Source organism: Cebidichthys violaceus, unplaced genomic scaffold (assembly GCF_023349555.1).
Source record: "Cebidichthys violaceus isolate CVI_PGR_0920_01 unplaced genomic scaffold, fCebVio1.0.p SCAF_19, whole genome shotgun sequence".
NCBI classification, from domain to species: domain Eukaryota; kingdom Metazoa; phylum Chordata; class Actinopteri; order Perciformes; family Stichaeidae; genus Cebidichthys; species Cebidichthys violaceus.
This window is the reverse complement of record NW_027176361.1, coordinates 13,039,817-13,061,944: the sequence shown is the minus strand read 5'-3', so window position 1 is coordinate 13,061,944 and position 22,128 is coordinate 13,039,817. Positions and strand designations below refer to the sequence as shown.

The window sequence follows — 22,128 nt, the reverse complement described above, 5'->3', positions numbered from 1 at the left end:
GGTTCATCCGTTCCGTCTGTCCGTTGGATTGAGGATGGAACCCAGAGGATAGGCTGACCGTGGCCCCCCAACAGCTGGCAAAACTCTGTCCAGAAACGAGAAGTGAACTGTGGCCCCCGGTCTGAGACAATATCACAGGGGAGGCCGTGCAGACGGAAAACATGATGTAACATAAGTTCAGCTGTTTCTTTGGCAGATGGTAATTTTGGCAACGGAACAAACTGAGCAGACTTAGAAAATCTGTCCACAATAGTCAGAATGGTGGTGTTACCCTCTGAGGGAGGCAGTCCGGTGACAAAGTCAAGTGAGACATGGGACCATGGACGATGAGGAATAGGCAGTGGCTGAAGAAGACCAGAAGGGGCATGGCGAGCAGTCTTGTGCTGAGCACAAATCTGGCAAGCGGCGATAAACTCCTTGGTGTCCTCTTCAATGGAAGCCCACCAGAAACGTTGTTTTAGCAGAGCTAGGGTGCGCCTAACCCCTGGGTGACAGGCAAGGCGAGAAGAATGTCCCCACTGGAGGACCTGAGAGCGGAGACTCACAGGCACATACAGACGATCATCAGGGCAGGCACTGGGAGCCGGGTGGTCGGCCTGGGACTGTTTTACCTTGTCCACAATGTCCCAGGTAACTGCGCCGATGACCACCTTAGTGGGGAGGATACTCTCAGGCTGTGTGGGACAGTTGTCTGACTGGAACTGACGGGACAGGGCATCTGGTTTGACGTTCCTTGTACCTGGGCGATAAGACAGGGTAAAATCAAAACGATTAAAGAATAATGCCCATCTGGCCTGACGGGAGTTCAACCGTTTGGCTGACCGGATGTACTCCAGGTTTTTGTGGTCTGTCCACACCACAAACGGATGCTTTGCCCCCTCCAACCAGTGCCTCCACTCCTCGAGAGCCAGTTTGACAGCCAGTAACTCCCGGTTTCCGACGTCGTAATTCCTTTCTGCTGGGGACAACTTGCGGGAGAAAAAAGCACATGGGTGTAACTTTTGGTCCTCAGCTGACCGCTGAGACAGGACTGCCCCCACCCCGGAGTCTGACGCATCCACTTCCACAACAAACTGGTGTTCAGGATCTGGAAAGATGAGAATGGGAGCAGAAGAGAACCGTGATTTTAACTCCTTGAACCTCCTTTCTGCAGCAGGGGACCATTGGAAGGCTATCTTCTGGGAGGTGAGGGCTGTCAGGGGAGCTGCCACAGAACTATAGTTGCGGATAAACCTACGATAGAAATTGGCAAACCCAAGGAACTGTTGAAGCTTCTTCCGAGTGGTGGGAACCGGCCAATCCGCCACCGCTTTAACCTTGGTGGGATCCATATGAATACGTCCAACTGAAATGATGTATCCCAGGAACGACACCTCAGTGGCATGGAACTCAGACTTCTCCACTTTCACAAACAGCTGGTTCTCTAGGAGTCTCTGGAGAACACTGCGGACATGCTGCACATGTTCCCGTTCAGTCTTTGAAAAGATGAGGATATCGTCAAGATATACAAACACAAACACATTGAGAAAATCCCGGAGCACATCGTTCACTAAGGCTTGGAATATTGCAGGAGCATTAGTGAGTCCGAAAGGCATAACCAGGTACTCATAGTGGCCTCTAGGGGTGTTGAACGCCGTCTTCCACTCATCCCCCTCCCGGATGCGAACAAGGTGATAGGCATTCCTGAGATCAAGCTTGGTAAACACAGAAGACCCTTGTAACAGTTCAAATGCAGAAGAGATGAGAGGGAGGGGGTACCGGTTTTTAATGGTGACATCATTCAGACCGCGGTAATCGATGCAGGGTCGGAGGGATTTGTCCTTCTTATCCACAAAGAAAAATCCGGCTCCAGCAGGGGATGAAGAGGGACGGATGATGCCTGCTGCCAGTGAGTTGTTAATGTAGTCGTCCATGGCCTTGGTTTCAGGGGCTGACAGAGAAAAGAGTCTCCCCCTTGGCGGTGATGAGCCAGGGAGGAGGTCAATGGCACAATCGTACGGGCGGTGTGGGGGAAGCGATGTGGCCCGTACTTTGTTGAACACCTCCCTTAAGTCATAGTACTCGGATGGGACACCTGAGAGATCTGGGAGCTCATTAGAGGAAGAGGTGTTGAAGGCAGGTAGCAAAGCAGATTTCAGACAGACCGCATGACAATGTTCACTCCATTGTAGAATGGAACCAGTCCCCCAGTCAATATGTGGATTATGTTTTATTAACCAAGGAAACCCCAGGATGATTGGGTGCTGAGGAGTATTTATCAGGTGAAAGGTAAGTGATTCAGTGTGGTTACCAGATATGCCCAGATGAAGAGGAACAGTGCGGTGGGTTACTGTGCAGAGGAGGCGCCCATCCAGAGCAGTCGCCTTGATAGGCTCGACCAAGGGTTCCTGGTTAATACCCAGTTGCATGGCAAGACCACGATCCAGAAGGTTGGCATCGGCCCCGGAGTCAATGAGGACAGAGACAGCGTGTGATTGTCCATTACAGTTGAGCTGGGCGTGAAGTAGTGGACGAGAGGGCATTTCAGAGTTCATGATATGGCTCACCAGCGCCCTCTGGATTCCTGGTGAGCCCTGTCTTTTACTGGACAGGAAGACACATAATGACCTCCCTGCCCACAGTACATGCAGCAGTTCTCCCTTTGGCGCCGCTGTCGTTCAGCCGCTGACAGCCTGGTCCGGCCAAGTTGCATGGGTTCAACCGGGTCTCCAGAGGCACCGGTGGGAGGAGAAAACATTGAAGTGGGAGGCGACGATGGAGGACGTGGAAGGCTCCGGGGAGTACTGATCAGCGCTCTCTCTCGTCTCCTTTCTTGGAGACGCCCGTCAATGCGGATGGCCGTGGCGACGAGCGTGTCCAAATCAGTCGGAGGATCCCGAGCCGCCAGCTCATCCTTGATGCCATCAGAAAGGCCGTTGTAGAAAGCGTCAGTCAGGGAGGAAGCGTTCCAGTCACTCTCCGCAGCAAGTGTCCGGAACTCAATGGAATAATCAGTCACTCTCCGGTTCCCCTGAACCAGGTTTAACAGTCCACGAGCAGCCTCTCGACCAGGGGTAGCGTGATCGAACACCTTCCGAAGACCCTCAGAGAAGGCAGTCACAGAAGAACAGAAAGCCGACTGCTTCTCCCACTCAGCGGTGCCCCAGTCCCGAGCCCGCCCAGTAAGCTGGGTGATCATGAAAGCCACTCTTGACCTCTCAGTGGGATATGTGAGAGGCTGAAGTTCAAAAGTCAATTTGCACAAAGTCAGAAAAGAGCGGCAGGTACCTGGAGCTCCAGAAAAGCGCTCCAGAGCACTTAAGCGGGGTTCTGGACCCAGAACAGTGGGAACAGAAGGACTGGTGGGTGGTGAAACCGCTGGCATTTGTCTGGGCTGTATGAGCTGCTGAAGCTGATTGCTCAGAGCCTCCAAATGTTGGTTGTGGCGTGCAGAAGTCTCCTGGAGAGCCGTCGCCATAGCGGTGAATTGCTTCTCATGATGGTGTAGGGCGGCAGCTTGTGCTGCCATTTCCTGCCTTATTTTCTCCATGTTGGCTGGGTTCATTTTTGGCCAGATTGTACTGTCAGGTATCACAAAACGACAGACAAGAACCCAATAGCACGACACAGAAAACAGTTCAGGTGTAGAAACCGGGTTTAATAACCAGCAGATGTCAAACCAGGTAGTAACCCGCGTGGCAAACAAATCCAGTGGGAGCAGGCAAAAGAGAAGGTCCAAAGTCCAAAAAGGCAGGTCAATACACGGATAATCAGGATCAGAATCGGAATGACAGGTTGCTGGATAGCAAGGGAAACACACTAGACAATCTGGCAGAGAACTGAGGGAAATGGGCCGGTACATATACACTGAGGGGCTGATTGCTGATGAGGAGCAGGTGAGTATGGAGGTGGGGCAGGCCAGGTGAAATGAAATCAGCAATTAGTGCAGAGCGGGGGGGAGTGGCAGATTCTGAAATGACATGAGAGTTAGTGTGGCAAAACAGGAGACAGACAAATGAAAAACTAAAGCCTGGCTGAAGTTGTGACAATATGAGACGGTCTGACCAGCCGGACCTTCACCCCCAGTGACGTCCACACATCAGGGGTGTGTCTCGGATTTGAGGACACATTCAGAGCTCAGCCTGGACCGCTCTGGGGGATTCTCCCCTGCAGACATTTTTGATAAACAAGCTCTCTTGTGATGCTTTTCATGCACTCTCGCAGCGTCTTAATCATTGAAGAAACTCGCTTGTTGTTTACTTTCTCGATTGATTGTGAATTGTGATGTTACAAATATTAGTAGCCTAGTTGTTATAAAACAAAATACTTCATAACTGTTGACATGTACTGTGCATTTTCTCACTATCCTCACTAAAGTACAGTGTTGAATAGGGATTGTATCGTTAGGATTTTATCTTTACTCTATCGATGCCAATTTTGTGAGAAAAAAACGACAATGAATTAAAGAAGAATCGGCATTGATTTATTATTCATATGTAAACAAAGTCTTTCTTGAACTCAACTCAGAAATGTCGGCCTCAGCCCGACAATCTACAAAAAGTTCCAAAATCCTTCAAATACAGTCGCAGCTCAACCGTTAGTCGAGCGATTACTTTGATGGAACAGTAGAGCAGTGCTGATCTGCTTCCTCCCTCACTGAGGCTCGTATTGAGTTGGAGACGACGGTCCTCAAATGAAGCCTCACTTTGTTCTTGTCCTCTCTGCCCTGATGTCAGTCGGTTTCACCCCGGTGCAAAGACAGAGAGAGCTTTTCAGCGCTGCTGGAGATCTCACTCCATCGCCTCCAAAGTACCGACAGCAGATCCGTAACTCTGGACCTTCTCCATACTCCGGGTGTGTTATCGGTTCCCCTTTAGAACCGGGTACCGGGGGCAGCCCTAGTGTTGAAGTACTTGAGTATTTCCATTTTATACTAGCTAGTGTTATACTAGTGAAATATACTACATTTATTTAAGTATAGCACCTTTTAGTTCCTTTACAGATCCAGATTTATAATCATATAATATAATCAACTTATCAATGATGATGTATTGTTATAGGTTAAACTACCCAGCAGTATATAAAGTAATTCAATGAACTCCATATTTACCAGCAGTAATATTAAAGTGATGAACACATCAATAACTATGATAATAAATGTGTTATATTATTTTTCATAGTGATTACATACATGTTTGGTTCTTTAAGCATATTTTGAAGACGGTAGCCTACTTCTGTACTTCAAAACATTTTGAATGCTGGAATTTAATTTGTAGTATTTTACACTATCACTACTTTTTCCTTCAGTATATCTGAGGAGGCACTTCTTCCACCTGTATGCTAGCATACAGTTCATGTAGAGTGTGCACTGTTCAGCTCTCTCTGTGTGTTCACTCACACTTTTCACACAGAGTCAAACGAACCCTTTAGTTCCTGTTTTGAGCCTCGGCGTAATGTAACGCAAAATGAGCTTTGTAAAATCTACCATCACGATGAGGATACATGTGACCCACCTCACCATAGATAGATAGATAGATAGATAGATAGATAGATAGATAGATCGTCCTTTTGGAAAAGTACAACGATTCTTTTATTTTTCCACCTGGACCTAGACGCTCTGCCATTTCTCCTCAACTCGACAGACAGACAGACAGACAGACAGACAGACAGACAGACAGACAGACAGACAGACAGACAGACAGACAGACAGACAGACAGACAGTTGGCTTGGAGACCTGCTTTCACTTTGACAGTCGGTTTCTCTACACAGTCATTCACTCACGTTCCGTGTTTGAGTTGATCTTCCCAGGCTTACATTTAAAGCGTCACAGTGTTTGACGTGTCCGCTGACATAATATTAAGCACTTCCAAGAGACGCAGAGATCCTGAACTATTACTGCAGGAGCCACACAAACCAAGACCTTGTATTTGTCGCCTCAGTAATGACTTTGCCACATGTATTTCTTGTTTGGTCCCTTTTGTGTAAATGAAGGGGGGGGGGGGGGGGGGGCGGTTCTTGGTGTGCTGGTCCATTGTCCCCATGTCAGATATTGATAACCGACACAGAGGAGGGTTTAGTTAAGAGAGGGTTATTTTACCAAGTCCATTACCGGAACCAAACCGAGGTGAAACATGGTAATTACATTTTGACAGCAGAGGCTTTAATAGGTGGTTATCTAACAGCCATCTTTAAATAGACATTAACTCCAGTAGAGGAGCAGGAAACCAGAGCACACCACACACTGGATTTAAGGCCAATGCTGATATTTGAGATGGATGAAGTCTGTTTAAGTTAAGATATGTCATAGTTGATAATGAACTTAGCTGTACGTTATCAGAAGAGTACTGATAGATCCCAGAATGGACTCGGTCACTGGAGTTGTCTTTACTGGCTGCTCACACTGTTGGAGGTGGACCTGTGTCCTGTTCCACAGTGATTGTCTGGTAGCAGGTAGCGCTGCTCTCATTGCTCCAGCTGTGGGAGAGCCCCCATCCCTGGAGGTCGTGGTGGTGGATCTCTCAGCTTTGCTACAGGGGATCTTTTCAGCCGTCATCTCATGCTCTGGCCTGTTGGTCTTGAACCTTTTCTATCACTGAAATTGGAAGTAGTTCTTTCGAAAAGCTCCCTGCTTCACATTCACACAGTCTCACACATTCACAGTACAATCAGCCCGTCGCTGCTCGATTACCCGTGGAGTCTGTAGATTCTGAAACACAAATCAGTCCTATCTTATTGAAACATAGAGCTAAAATCAATTGTAGCTGAGCTTTGTTTGAACCTGCATTATTGTCGCTCTAAATGGTAATTGATCTTGTTTACTAACCTGATGTGGTTTCAACAGCTTTGTATTGAAGATTAAGCCAGTATCAAATCCAGGTATCACATCTAAATCCTTTAGAATCCATTATAAATCCTTTTAGGATTTGATAATGGATTTAGCTCCAAGCTATGAATGTTTGCTACCTGATATCACACGTCTCAGGAAATGAATCTAACACATTTACTGAGGCGTTGACAGGACAGGAAGTCTGTTTTTCTTCATCTTATTTTCAAAAGCTTCTTGCTTCAAACACTGGAGATCTCGGACCAGAATTCTTGATTTGATGAACTCAAATTATTCAAATGATTTGCAGAAAGTTGACCGACTGAGAATGATGCGATGTGACCGCTGCAGTCGAGATGACTCGGCACTCTTCAGCGCTAACCCTAACCCTATGCCACTAGATCCCTCACACTGGTCCTGTAAATGATAAGGAAGTTGGCCAACACGTACTGGTAACACTGTTAGTTGGTGTTCATCTTTGGGAGTGGGGATAGATACGATATTTGGTAATTCAGGTATTCTATGATCGTGGGAAGGTGTTCTAAACTGAACCTATGATGGTCAGTGATGCTCTGCATGGATTTATTTAGGGACAGAAGCTTGTAGATTTTAGTTTATACACATCTAGGTCACTAATACATTTTCATAAAAATGTGCCGGGTCAACAATCAAAGCTGCCTCTCTCAGAATACAATGCATGTTTCAAAGCTGTCTACAGACTGGATCGGGCAGCGTTGCTGTATCAAAGCCTCTGTAGCCCCTGAGCTAATGCTCCACTACTCCATTCTGGTCGGAGGCGTCACGGTGGCCGTGGTTACGCTTGTCTTTTGAATTGGACCTTTGTCATCTGATCCTGCCGGGACGCGTTGAGTCTTGCTCTCATTGCAATCTGATCAGCCAGACCACATGCCGAGCCGGCCTGGCTCACGTTGACTTTGGATCTCAGTGATGTGTGGACATCAGAACTATGCAGCTGAATATAGACCCCATTATTATTATTCAGAGGCGTGTATGACTGTCCACTCATGGGCCTCTATGCAGCATGTTTATGTCCACAGCTGGAGAGGCTACAATATTATGCAGTTTGATGAAGCAGTATGCAGGATTTGCTGTGGCACACACACACACACACACACACACACACACACACACACACACACACACACACACACACACACCCCCCCCTCTGGTCCAAAAGAAGTTGGTGGTTAGTCAGCTGGTGTTGCTGAGTTTCCGTTCACATTTTGAAGAGTTGTGATAATACACTATAATGATGCAGGAACCAGCTAGAGCCACGAGCTATTTCATGAGCTATTTCATGAGGTAGATGGTTTTTCTCCATGAATTTCACTACATTTTTTGTCTCAATTTGGTGTTTTTTATTTATTTATTATTTCCCCTGAGAGCGCGACTTCTATCGCTGCTCTTCTGCTCGCTCACAAGTGTTTTTCCTTTATGACTGTATGTCTATGACTATAAATGTACTGACCGTGTTTTATTTTGATTCACTGTGGTTTGCTTTGCATCCAAAAAGGACCCCAGAAAATGTGCCCAAAGCTTCAACAAGCAGTTTAATCCGGAGAAAGCTACAGGATGTCTGAAGCTCTTGAGCTCACAGCTGCTACCATGTGGAGTAGTATCTGACCCGACTGATTAACTGTCTCCTCCTCCCTCACAGTGCGGCTCCATGACAGCATATCAGAGGAAGGATTCCACTATCTGGTCTTTGACTTGTAAGTGCAGCGTTTTCATTTTGCACATCACATTTATGCACGTTTCAGACACAACGTGGTCAAACACGAGCCGTTCACACGTTCACACGTTCACACGTTCACATCCCGCTCAGAAGAGGTTCAAGCTGACAGCTGCCAATCAGACGTCTTGTCACCGAGGCGCCGTGGGAGACGTAGCGCACTCACCTCCTACAACGCTCCATCATCACACACCGTCGCCATGGTCACACACACACACACACACACACACACACACACACACACACACACACACAGACAGCACATAGTACATGACAGCTTCATGTGTACACACACACACACACAGAGACACACACACACACACACACACACAGAAGATGCAAGTGAAAAAGGATCATATACTTCAGCTTTAAATATAAGTAATCAAGAAGTTGGATGAAATTGTTCACTCAGATCTTTTTACTTTAGCATTGTATTATGTGACACGTCAAAATGTCCGCTGTACAAAGAACTTCAAATACCAAATGAAAAGACATTAAAGTCCAACTTCAGTTAAATTGCATGTTTTTCCCTGCCATGTCGTACAGATGTGCTCTCTTCTGAGTAAAACTCAACGATCATTCATGTGAGCCAGATGAGCTTCTGGAACAAAATCATTTCACAGTTTTAAGTCCTCATGCTCAGTCTGCTTTAATTGGATGCAGTTTTGAACAATGGCATTTGTTATTTGATATTGCCCAAGCCAACATTTCAGTGACAGAGTCGAGCTAGTTAGTCATCATGACCTTGCCGCCTGGTTTCCTCCCCAATGTGTTGTTATGAAGCGGAAAATGTGAGCTCTGCGCCTGGTTTCCTCCAGCATGAAGCGTTCCAGAGTAAAGATGAAACATACTATTGGTATTTAATTGTGTCTTCAGGTCCCTGTCTGTTAAACGGAAATCAACCTCTCTTACATCCACATGTGTTAATGAAGCAGTCGGTGTGGTTTCCTCATTGTAACCCTTGTATCCTCCGTCACTTCCTTTCTTTAAATCCCTCCCTCCTCCCGTTCTCCCTCTTACCATCTCCTCCCTCCCTCCTCCCTCATGTATATTGTCAGAGGATGTTCTGTTCTTTGTTCTGTTCTTTGCTAACAAACAACACACAGATAGAAAGCTTGCATGGAATGACCTGGACCTGGATGACGAGGTATATCAACACTGCCGGGAGGTAATGTCGGTGTGCAAATTAGCCATGACCGGAGGAGGAAGCGAATCCTTTGTACCGCCATCGGTTTTGAAAGACTGGGAGAGAATGATAATGTTAACACTCTGTTGAGTCACTCAGCTGAGTGAAGGCCAACAACAACACCAACGTCATGTCAAGGTTTATATGGAAGTCCCTGAAGACTCACCAGAGTGGTCATGTTTTCCACAGGTCAAGGAACAGAGAATGTATTTCAAGTCATTCTCCGTGTTTTGAGCAAATTCACCCACTGGCCTACTTTTGTAAAGTGTTTGAAACAAGTAAAGGTTTACTCCATCAATGTTACATGTAGATCAGTTTATTTACATGGTTAATACGGCCAGTAGCAACTCAAAAGACAAGACCTATTCAGACATCTCCTGGCTTTAAGTCCTTTGTATGGTTAGAGTTCAGAAAACACTGGATTCCTTCAAAATAAATGAAAGTCAATAACCGCCATCATTAGACCCCCCTCCTGGTACGTGTCCATCCCTCCCTCCACTATCTATTTTGCAAGAGCATCGTGGTTTCATCCTGTGCTTAGCATTGAGACTGGTCTCATTGAGACCATTGAGACTGGTTTCATTGAGACTGGTTTAGAGACACTGTGGAGATAGTCCTGTCAATGACTGATGACATCATCAGGGAGTTTTTCTTCGACTTGGCTCTTAGCCATAACCTCGTGGAAAGACACAGAACCCTCCTCCAGCTGAACAAACAATGTCCACATACCGTATGACCACATCTGCTGAACGATATTATTGCAGTCGTTTCATAACATCCTTCTTTTGACCCAGTTGGTAAGAAAACAATATCTCATCTGGATTTGTTAGTGTGCAACATTATTGAGCCTTTCCCCTGAACATCTGTGATTTTTCACCACTTTGCCATGCATGTGTTCTCTCTCATTCCTCCCCTCCAGAGTGACCGGAGGTGAGTTGTTTGAGGACATCGTTGCCCGGGAGTACTACAGCGAAGCCGATGCCAGGTCAGTGTAATGCTCTGTAGTGTTTCTGAATCTACTGTATGAATGTCATGTGAAACCCATTTAGTCTACTTTGGCATCAAAGGCATATTCAAGCAGATACGCACTATAGAACAAAATGATAACCATGCATATCATGAGATTGCCTTTTACCTGCTTTTATGTGAATTCCATACAATAACACCGGCCCTTCATGATGCAGGGCACAAGTGTTTCCTGTTGTGCTGCCTTTGATATGCCTTTTATTGCCAAAACCTCTCTTACTGCGTTTGTTGTTCTAACTTTTGTCCTTTGATTGTGAATCTACTTTCTCCAATTGCACCTTCTGACCAGCTGTTAACAAAGAACCCTCTCTGATGGTGTTTGTGCAGTAACGCTTGATTCTTCATCTCAGAGCATTTCCATTCCAGGTTCATCTAAGATCTTCAATTAGCTAGATCAAAGTTCAACTTTCACTTGCATCGAGAGTCGTAACTCTTTTCATGTCAGACAGCTTGATTCTGTTTTGTAGTGGATTTTATTGATTTGTAAGAAAGGATTTTAAAGAAGACATCTGAAAGAGCTTTACAGATGAAACGGAACATGCATATGTTTTGTTCTACTTTTCTATTGAAATTGCTTAAAGAAACCGTTCAACGATGTGTTTTCCTTTGTGAAGATGAATATCAGTCGCATGCCTGTGTGTTTACTACTGATGTGGTTAAACTAGCTTAGCATAAAGACTGCAGCAGGGAAACAGTTACAAACACACCACAAACATCCCTGATTATTGTCATGTTTCCCTGTTTGGTCATGTGCAGATTCAATAAAGGGGATATAATTAGTGGGTCTAGGGCGAGTTATGAGTTTGAAGTACTTTCTCTTCTGCTAACAGCTGGGTGCAGTGCTTGTCTGCAGACACTGAGGATCTTGTGTGTCCCGGTGTGGTCCAACTGTTTGGTCCAACTGTACATGCACAAAGACCTTTACCTTTACCTTTACCAAAACGTGTTGCCGCTGTTTGATAGTTATCATAGTAATGTGCTGCATTGTGCTGGGCGGATGGATAAACCGTTAAGAAGTAGATTCAGCACCTACATCTCCAGGCTAGCTGCTCCCAGTCTTTATGCTAAGCTAGGCTAACACTATGGTGACTCCAGCTCTGTGTACTTAACACACAGACATGAGATCGATACAGATCTTCTCATTGCGCTCCTGAAGAGAAAGTGAATCCTCGTATTTCCCAGGACGTTGAACTCCTGTAAATCCTCCCCTCTGTGGATTAGGTGTTGTTGTTTCATGTGTTGGGTGTGTTCTGTCAGCCTGTTCTTGTTCCTCTGTTTCCTGACATTTACCTGTTCTCCCTCTTCCTCTCCTTTTTGCTTCTGGCCTGGTCTCTCTCTCCTCCACAGTCACTGCATACAGCAGATTCTAGAAAGTGTAAATCATTGCCACGTAAATGGCATAGTGCACAGGGACCTTAAGGTTAGTAAGTGACGGCAGTAACAGCTAAAAGACAAAGGCCTGCCCACCTGCGGCACCTTGCCTCGCTCCTCCACTGCCTGACCAATCGACCAATTAACCTTTCACTGAGTGCCGCCTCCTCCCAAACCACACCCCCTTCTCCGCCAGTCACCGCCACTTGACAGGAGTGTCGCAGGGCATTGTGGGCAGGTTGGCTGGAGAGTAGGCGGTAGGTGGTGTAGTATTGGGTGGGGGGGTAGATCTCATCATGGCCTGCCCCTCCTGTATGCCAGGGCACAAAGTGCATGTAGCATCTGTGCAACACCATGCTCGGACACAGCCACTGAGAGGCTGTCACCTGAAGGAGGAGGAGGAGGAAGAGCAATTTGTGGCTTCAGTGTAAATGGATGACAGCTTGTGATCCAAATGATGATACTAAATTTGTCCTTGTAGCTCAGGTTTGGGTTTTATTATCAGATCCCAGATCTGTGTTGCGTTTCAACCTAAAGCACCTCCACTGTCACCATTACACCATCAATTATGATAAGATCAATCTGACACGTCAGAGGGTGTGGCTCCGTCTAGATCAGGGCCGTTTTCAAATCCACTTCCTCAACCAATAGAGCAATTTCAATTTGAATTAGGTTATTTTATTTATAGTAGTGATGGTCTACATAGGACTGCTTTAAAACTAGATCTTTATGTCAAGTGTAGTCACAACCCACATACTGTATGTTAAAGCATTTATTCAAGAGTGCACCATGACACCTGTCAGCTGTGTACAAATCTGTTTCTACATAGCTTCTAGCTAGCGCCCTAGCTGCTAACTACCGACACAAGCCTGCAGAGATCATACTAACCTGGCAACGACTGCAGGTTTGGCCAACTCTCTTATTTAGCATTGAGCAGCTGCTGCTGACTACATACTGTGGCTACGCTTGTCTCTATAGCCAGAAGCATAGCTGGTTTTGGAATAATGAATAAGTCCTTTAATCATGGTTTTGATACAGAAACAATGAATCATTGAGGAGATATTAACATAATTATTTGATTGTCCCGTTAAAAGATGGCCACAGAAGTATCTCTCTGATCTGATGCAGAGAGATACGCCCTGAGTCTACACTCTTCTTGTTTTGATATTCATCAATAGTGTCACCATCTTTTAGTAGTTTCTAGTTTGTTGTGTTGACAGAAGCACAGATCCTTCGTCTCCCTCCTCAGCCTCTCAGGGTCCGGCCTCCAGCTGGTCAGGGGCTAACACCACTTCTGTTTGGAGACTCGGGGACAGAACTGGCCGTGTTGTCACAGCTGTAGATGATTACAAAAATTACACCCGTGTTTTTCTTTTCTGGGCCTGTCACAGCAAACATCAGTTGGTACCCGTGGAAACGCGGATAAAGATTTTGAACGTTGCGTTAGTGGTCCACTTAGCGGGCCTCATTGTGGCTGCTGGGAGGGTCCGCTGCCACATTGCTGCACGGTCTCTCTGCTAACACGGCCAGCGGCTCCCCGAGTGTCAAAGCCAGCTCACAGCCACAGACAGTGAGTGATAGCTTGTCACTAACACATGGCCCCCTGGTGTTTGCATGCAGTCATTGCATTCAGCAGATCCTAGAGGCCGTGCTCCACTGCCACCAGATGGGCGTGGTCCACCGCGACCTCAAGGTAAGTACGCTCACCGTGAAGATCTTTTCCGTTTTGTCCTGTGGCCCCACACTCAACAGGCTTACCTCCCCTCCGCGTCGGTCCTCTTCTTTTACACATCTACGCTCTACTCCTGTCCTATTACACCATCACTTCCCCAATTCACTTGGAGTTGTTATCTCGACACAATATCAACCTCACACTTACAGTGAGCAGACTGTCCACAGTGCCTATAGAGGAGTGTTGATGGGCCTGGAGTCCTGTAGTCACTGGGCAGCTATGAACAGCCGGGCTGCTTGTTAAAGAGGTGCATGTGTCTGGAGAACATCTACTAAGGGCTGTTCAGCTGACAGTTCAATCTTTTAGAAATATCGTTTATGATTTTATTCAAAACACATTCAGGCAAAGATTATTTAAAATGTGTCAACAGAGCGTGTGGCTTTTGATGGTCAGTGTTTTAAATGTCTGTTGAATCATATTCACAGTGTGTGTAATGTGTCCTCTGGAAACAACATCCTGACAGAGAGACTGACGGGTTGTCTGCCTCTGTGACGTGTTCCATCATGTTGATTGATTCTGACTATTTGCTCACTTTTAGTGTTGAAGACGGTGTATTTAAGTATCGACTAACGGAACTAGCACTACTCGCAGTGCTGAGTACAGATAGGAACCGAGACCTGGTATTAAATAGGCACAGATGTATTGAAAAGGTTTGGTTTATTTTATCATCTGCAGAAGATTACTCTAGGTGATGACAACTACGCTCTTTACTGTTGCAATAAAACCTTCACGATCACAAAGCCAATACTGTATCCATCTGTTGAACTAGCATGTTCAACAGAACATGTAAACATGTAGAAAAGTGATTATTCAGTGCGTTCTGTCTGCAGTCTCTCACCCACCGATCAAACAGAAGCTGTCTGTCTGCAGTCTGACTGCTTATCTTAGTTTGTCACGTATCTTAAACATCTTGTAAACGTCTCTGCTGGCTGAGACAAAGCAGCTGCTCCTGTCTCTACCAGCTCCACCTGCAGGCAGAGAATCACATCGCAGGGAGGACTGATACTGACTGAAAGATGTTTAGTAATATAAAAATCAATTATTCAGTAATGAAAAAGAACCGATATGATACCCGTCCCTACGGCCGAGTACCTCTCAGCAGCCGGAGACACAGTGGGGGCAAACAGTGTGCTCACTGTTACCGGTGTGAACTGTGTGTTTGGCTAACTGCTACCAGCTAATGGAACTACCAGTACACACTCTGGTGAACCTCGCCGTCACTGAGCCGCTGCTTCGCCGGCAGCTCGGTGACTTCACGTTGTTTTGGGTTAGATTGTTTGACTTGTCTTTGACTTCGAGCAGACTGCATCCATCGCTGCTCGTTATTGAGTTTGATTGAAGTGTGTTTTATAATGCCTCACAGCCCATTGGTCTGTAGACGAGGAGTCCGCCCAGTGTGGGTCGTATTCGTTGAATCACACAGCAGTGCTCGTTGGCAGACACTGATGCACCTTTGTAGTTAAAATGATTATGCCCGTTTTAAATGACTGCAGGATTGCTGGCATAGAGACTTTACCAAGTTGTTGGAACAAGTTATCTTGCTCGAGTTATTTTCTCCTGAAATAATGAATAATAATAATGTACCTCCATGGAGGATGCCCACCTTCTAGTAATAAAGTTGGTTGATGTACTCAAACACCATCTTCTAGCTGGGTCATAGAGCTATTTCTAATTGAATAATAATAATAATAATAATAATAATAATACGTTTTATTTGTATAGCGCTTTAAAAGGTAAAAACAGAAGTAATTACAATAAGAACAGAAGAGATGAGGTAACAATAAGGAACAACATACATAAGTAGCATCACAGGTTAAAAGCAGATTTAAAAAGGTGAGTTTGTGATGAGTGACGGAGAATGTGTGAGGTGATGGGGGAGGGAGTTCCAGAGGGAGGGGGCAGCGATGGAGAGGGCCCTGTCCCCCCAGGTCCGATGCTTGGACCGAGTAGGGGGGGTAAGGAGGCTGGCGTCGGCGGATCTGAGGTTGCGGGTGGGAGCGTGTTGATGCAGGAGGTCTGAAGGTATGAAGGGGTTCAGGGTTATGAAGGGCTTCGTATGTGATGAGGAACTGGATTCTGTGCTGTATGGGGAGCCAGTGGAGGTTCTGAAGGACTGGGGTGATGTGGTCTCTGGTGGAGTGGGAGAGCAGACGAGCAGCTGAGTTCTGGACGTGTTGTAGTCTGTTGATGATTGTGACGGGGGAGCGTCCAGGATGCTGTTGCAGTAGTCCAGTGGAGAGGTGATGAAGGGTCATGGTCACTTATGAGATGGACTATTTGAATGCATTTAACTGAGGTCAAATGTCTCATCGTGGTGAAATGTTCATTGGACATTAGTGACCATTACTTCCACAGTGGTCTCCATCTTTCATGCTGCTTTTTCTCACTGTGGTTCGTTCCTAAAGCTCTGATTTGCTAATCAAATGAACCAGGTGTGTCCGAGGTTTGGTTCATACGCAGCAATAATTAGCTCAGATTTTGCATTTGCCGACTGCCCTCTCTGCGCTCTGATTGGCTGTTGCCAGGCAGCTGCTAGGTTCACTGCAGAAACACAAAGCAATACAAATACAACCTAAACAAATAAGCAAGCTGCAGAGCAGGGGCACCATGGAAAACCCTGTTTGCCACATTGTGTGTATTCGTGTGATTTCATTTCTCAAGATAAGGGGTTTGAGGAAACACAAGCAAACGGCACATAACACATAGCTGTCTAAATAAAGTTCTCGTAAAGCTCTAAAGTTTACGTGAAGAGTCTAGACACACGGGGTTTTTGTGGAGCATTCAGGCCTGCTACAGAACATGAACATATAACTATGGTAGTTGTGGCCAATGTAGCCTTGAGCAGAGATGAAGAGCTACAGAGATCTGGTGAGGTCACTTCTTTCTAACCCTTTACCTCTAGATCTATTTCTTTCTCAAACTTGCAGTGTTCAGACTCAAGAGACATCCCTTGAGAACATTTATCAGACTTCTCTGGAGACGATAAAGGATTTGTACAACTTTTAAATGACGTATGCAGAAGTGCTCCATAAGACCTCTTCAACAAACTTTGATGTGTAAAATCTGTTCCCCTTTAGATCCACTCACTCGCTTTTTCAGAGCTTTAAACCAGAGGAAACCCACCCATGAAGTACCAACGTCTCAGTTTGAATTCTGACCACCACTTCAATGTAGCAGATCAGTGGACCCAATTACTCACCCATTAGGCTTCTCTTTGATCTGCTTTGATTTGGATTGTACCTCATTGGTATGTCCCTTTGGACAAACACCTGGCAAACGAATGCATGTTCTGTAATGTCAAGAATCTGCAAAATCCATACACCTTGATGCCCATGCTTCTACACACAAGCTCACTGAATGGTTTGATGAGTATGAAAGTATTGGGAACTATATGTCATGCCGTCACGGTATGTGATGACAACACTTACAACGTGTTTCTCCATCGCCATCAAATGGTGTTTGGTAGTAGAGTTTAGAGACTCAGAACCTTTGACAAAGAGTTATGAAGCTGCTCTGGAGTTTCATGTTTTCACATGCATTTGTAGCTTTATGCATTAGTAGAATATTTATATAAAATAGAACACACAAAATCATTGTATTTCTTATTTTCAGTCACCATTGCTATTTCCTTATCTCTCTAATTTTGGTCTGAAAGAAAATCCCAGTTATGTGCAAGTACTAGTGAGAGTAACCGATGATCTGGGATGTTCTCCTTTGAGATGAAGACTTTAAAACCTGGAGAAGTGGTTTGTGTTTGCCAGCAGGTTGAGTTTGTGCCGTTGTCAGTAATAGTAGGAGTCCTCCAGACCGAAGCAGAACCCCAGCCTGGTTTAGCCGGCCAGTAATTCTATTAACATGATGACGCGCAGTATTACAGAATCCAATTACAGCTGTTGCACACCAGTAGCATAGACCCTGATCAATATGATGTGAACTGCACATGCAGAAAGCCAGTCATGTGTTTGAGTATGTATACCCAGCAAACCTTTTCAGGTGGTTAACCATAGGTAGGTCACAGAACCAGGAAGTCCGACTGTAAACTGTTGGATGTTAACAACAAACGGGTAATAATTGTACAAGTCCAGCTAACTTCAGGGTTTGTTTAAAAATTGGCTGATCATCTGACTCCCTTGGCGGACTTCTTTTTAGCAACATCAATGTGTTTCTAGCGCTTTACATTTGATTTGGGAATAAATTGTTAACTAACAGAAATTATGGCCATAAGGACCAAAATGAGACCCAAGTTGAGGGTAAGAGAATGGTGAGAAGGGACTGGAGTAAACGGGTGGTGGGAAGGGTGTGCAATGACTGCATGATGCTGATGAATGCATTTACCCAGAATCCTCCCTCTCTCCTCTTTTCCCTTTTGATTTATTTTATTCCCCCTTCCTGAACTGCACGCCTCAGAATTCACACATGCTCTACTAACTGCCTAAGCAACCTTGACAGATTAACATTGACTGATGAATCCAATTTTATGAAATACGTGATGCTTCCTGGAATGAAAACAGTGTGACAAAGTATGTGTCAGCAGCCATCATTCATTCTTGGCCTCTCCTACATCTATTTTCACCAATGTTCATTATGTATGTAGAAATACAGTACATGTATGTAAAAGGAGGACACAAAAGCAAGCAGGTTTGTCAGGACAGTTGGAGGCAACAGGTGTCCTGGTCTGGTGCTTTGTCTGGTCATTACTACAAGGCCTCCGATGTATCGACAGATCATCTTCAAATCATTCTAATGTGATCACCAAGTTCTCCATACAGCCTAATGTGGCTTCTGAGAATATAGACAGGAAGCCTCTTTCTGTATCATCAATGATCCAGAACCAGAAACACGTTTAGTAACAAACAAATACCTTTTAAAAGGGAGGGACAATGCCTAAATAAATCATGTCTCTACTACTTATCTGTTCCGCCAAATTGCAGCTTCACTGACAAAAGTCCTCTGGTGGACTGCACATGGTGCAACAAGAACCCTGTTTAGGTTTAGGGAAAGATGCTGGTTTTAGATATTTATATCTAAATATGAATGCAGCAAACCCACCCGTGTTGTACTTTGCTATTTACTTTGCCTAACCTTAGCTGAGAGCTGGCAGTTGCCTAAACATAAAATGTCAATCATGTCAAAAGACAATGTTTTCGGGGAAACAACTTTATTATAATTTGCAGATAAGAAAGTTGTATATAGGTATATGTAGTGGGCTGCCCACCATGACAGGCGACAGGATTGTGTATTTGCAGAAACTTTCATGACAACATTTTTATGTTGATGAAAAGAAAATTGTCTCAAAATTGATTTGCTGTTGCACATTATTAGAATGCAATTAATTAAAATGGCTTCTCCATTAGCTTGCATAACAGCTGGTTTCTCATGATATCCCACGAAAATCCATCTTCAAGCAATGCGTTTGTGTTGAACCCCAGTGCTGCCCCCTGTGAGGAGCTACTGGTAGCTACACGCATGGTTTAGGTGTGTTCAAAGACACTGTTCAGAGCAACTATAGCTTCTAAAGAGGTTAAAGTGCCTGCCTTTTTCCACAGACGGCTTCTCAGATGCTTCTGTGTCACAAACCATCTGGTGCGTCAGGTTGGGTTCAACATGCAGCAGTTTTCTGCTGAGTCAGGTGCTTCTGGGCTGGAGCTCACTGATGGATTTGCAGCCTTAAATACTGTAAGCACTCCTATTGGGATTGTCAAGTGAGGACCTGATGAGGGCAATGGGCTACATGTAGACCTTCTGATCTGTTAAACAGGAACACTTTGTTAGAGTGAAATACAAGTATTGTATGAGTGTATGTGAGAGGCTCAGAATGAATTACGGCTTTCGTGGCCCTTAATAATATACAACCAGGGTGAACACTGTTTTTAAAGTAACTTGGTGTAATTGCTGCAAGATAAAAGCAGCTTCCCTTTTATTGTTATTACTTTACAGCTCAGTCATTCTGAATCATCTCCCATTTGGCTGCATCAACGAAACCGCTTTGAAAATGTCAGCAAATACATTATTCATCCTCTCCGAACATTTGCTGAAGCTCCTCCTGCTGGGGTTTGGCATGAGTCACCGTCCGTCTCTCAACCAGTCCGTCTCCACCAGCCAGGCACACACACACACACACACACACACACACACACACACACACACACACACACACACACACTTCGACTGCAGCCCGCCAGCATCTTGTTGAATGGCATCCACCCAATGCCACAGGGCTGAAGTCTGCTGACTGACTCGCGTTGAGCCTGAACACGTTCAGGCGTGTGTGTTGGACTCTGACTCCAGTAGACATGAATCCTTCAGCCTGGACAGCTGCTTCAGTCGGCCTCTAGCTCAGCTGTTAGTCCTAACTGCTCAGACTCACTGTGAGACATCCGTCTTTAATGTCCCACTCTGTGAGCTGTGACGGCCCTTTCTGCTGCTTAAAAGCCTGCGAGCTGACCGTAACAAAAACACAAAATCTGAAAGGCTTTACCTCAGTCATGATTATTTTCATATTACAATCATATCACTGTATTTGTGCAAGGTACTGAACGTTGTTTTTCTGTGTCTCTTCACTTCAAGCCAGAGAATTTACTCTTAGCCAGCAAGTTGAAGGGGGCAGCGGTCAAACTGGCAGATTTTGGCCTGGCTATCGAGGTGCAGGGAGAGCAGCAGGCATGGTTCGGTGAGTATAAAGGAGTTTGTCATGAATGAACTAACTCTTGGTTGCCTTTTGTGAGTTTTCACTCCTTCTATTTACAGGGTTATGGCATAATGATCATAATATGGATCAATGGGAATGTTTGAGGTAATATACATAGCTCTAGGATAGTTTGATTAGAATTAAACGTGTCGGTGGTCTAGGGGTGTAGGGACCATGTTGATGGGACCTTCTGATCTTTAGTTCCCCAAAACCAAAAGGCCCATTTTCATGGATACTATTGTTTTTTTATTTTTCTTCAGGTGTGATTATTATGATTTTAAGATTTTCCTAACTGCTTTTCTATCATATAGATGGTTTTATGGGTTTAACCAATCCAGCCCGAGCACCCCCATCGGTGGGGGCGGAGCATGCATCCAAAAATGAATCCACTCATAACGTGCACTTATCAGTAACGAATATAATGATGCCGCATACCTGCTCAAACTGCAGCTCCTGCGCTACAAAGTCATCTCACCTGTTTGTACACACTCCAAACACAACATGTGACAAAGCTACGTATAATACCAAGTAACACAATCGATGTAGCGCCACCTAGGCAGTCCCACTCGCCACATTTATGCCAATAACGTTTTGAAAAATGAATTCAATGCTAACACCCGTTAGCTCCGGGACCAGACGGTCGCAGCCATTTTGTCACATTCCGCTACGACACAGCCTCGCAGTTTTACTTACAAAACAAAGCCATCATCATAATCCGCATAATCAATCACATCATAAACCAGCTCCTTACTTTGAGATGTTCTGCAGCAAAAAAAAAAAGAATCCTTTCATGTTTACTATCGATCTGCACAGCTCATCCGTCTCTGTCTGGATTCAAAGCCGGCGCTGCCGTCGTGTGCCTCGTGTGCCTGCTAGCAAAAAGGGGCGGGGTTATACGTCTCAGCAAATCGGATTTGAGAAATTTGACACTCTGTAGTTTTTATTGGCTAACGGATTCTGACATTCAAAGTCATGTTAGGTTGTTTCAACAGAGCAGGCTGTGACGCGTCTATGGAACGTTCATTGGGTCAAATTGGCCCTTCACACTGGCTTTAAGGCTCTGGAGGTTAAAAAAACTGGAATTCAGACGATAAAATCCCATGGATGACAAACATTAACATTCTCAGAGAGGATCCAGGCTCTCAAAATGATGCCAAACTGCTGCATATGGATATATTGAACACTATTAGTGATAAAAGAAGTGAAATATATAATTATATAGTATATAAAATTACAATGAAACTGCTGGAACAAAATTACATTTTGGTTGACCTCGTATGACCTCTCCGTACTAGATCAAGATGTACTAGATAAAGCTTCACTTTATCAAAGTAAAAATTTGTTTAGAGACCCTCAACATATCGTATCAACATACCCTATGATCTGGGAGAGCTGGAAAGCTTGTAGCTACATGATTTCTAATAAAGAAATATCCTGAAATTGCTTTTTTTTTTCATTCGAAAATTAGAATTTTCAATTTGTGCTGTGTGCCATCTTAATCTACTCTTAACCACTAACATATATATACTGATATTTACACATATCAACACATCTCACAAGTGTTAGGGT

The 22,128-nt window shown here is 44.9% G+C and overlaps 1 protein-coding gene across 15 annotated transcripts in view; it reads left to right on the top strand.

Annotated features, from left to right (window-relative positions):
- The window catches only part of LOC137874788 (calcium/calmodulin-dependent protein kinase type II delta chain), a 92,463-nt gene that overhangs the window by 45,852 nt on the left and 24,483 nt on the right, over positions 1-22,128 (top strand). For 9 of the 15 annotated variants that reach the window (XM_068713750.1, XM_068713745.1, XM_068713739.1 and 6 more), the window contains exons 4-7: positions 8,482-8,536; positions 10,662-10,727; positions 13,760-13,832; positions 20,439-20,541. In XM_068713750.1, the coding sequence (XP_068569851.1) occupies positions 8,482-8,536; positions 10,662-10,727; positions 13,760-13,832; positions 20,439-20,541 (297 nt within the window). Of the gene's footprint in view, positions 1-8,481; positions 8,537-10,661; positions 10,728-12,115; positions 12,189-13,759; positions 13,833-20,438; positions 20,542-22,128 lie in introns of all 15 variants that reach the window. The other 6 variants (XM_068713751.1, XM_068713746.1, XM_068713740.1 and 3 more) reach the window with 1 other exon arrangement.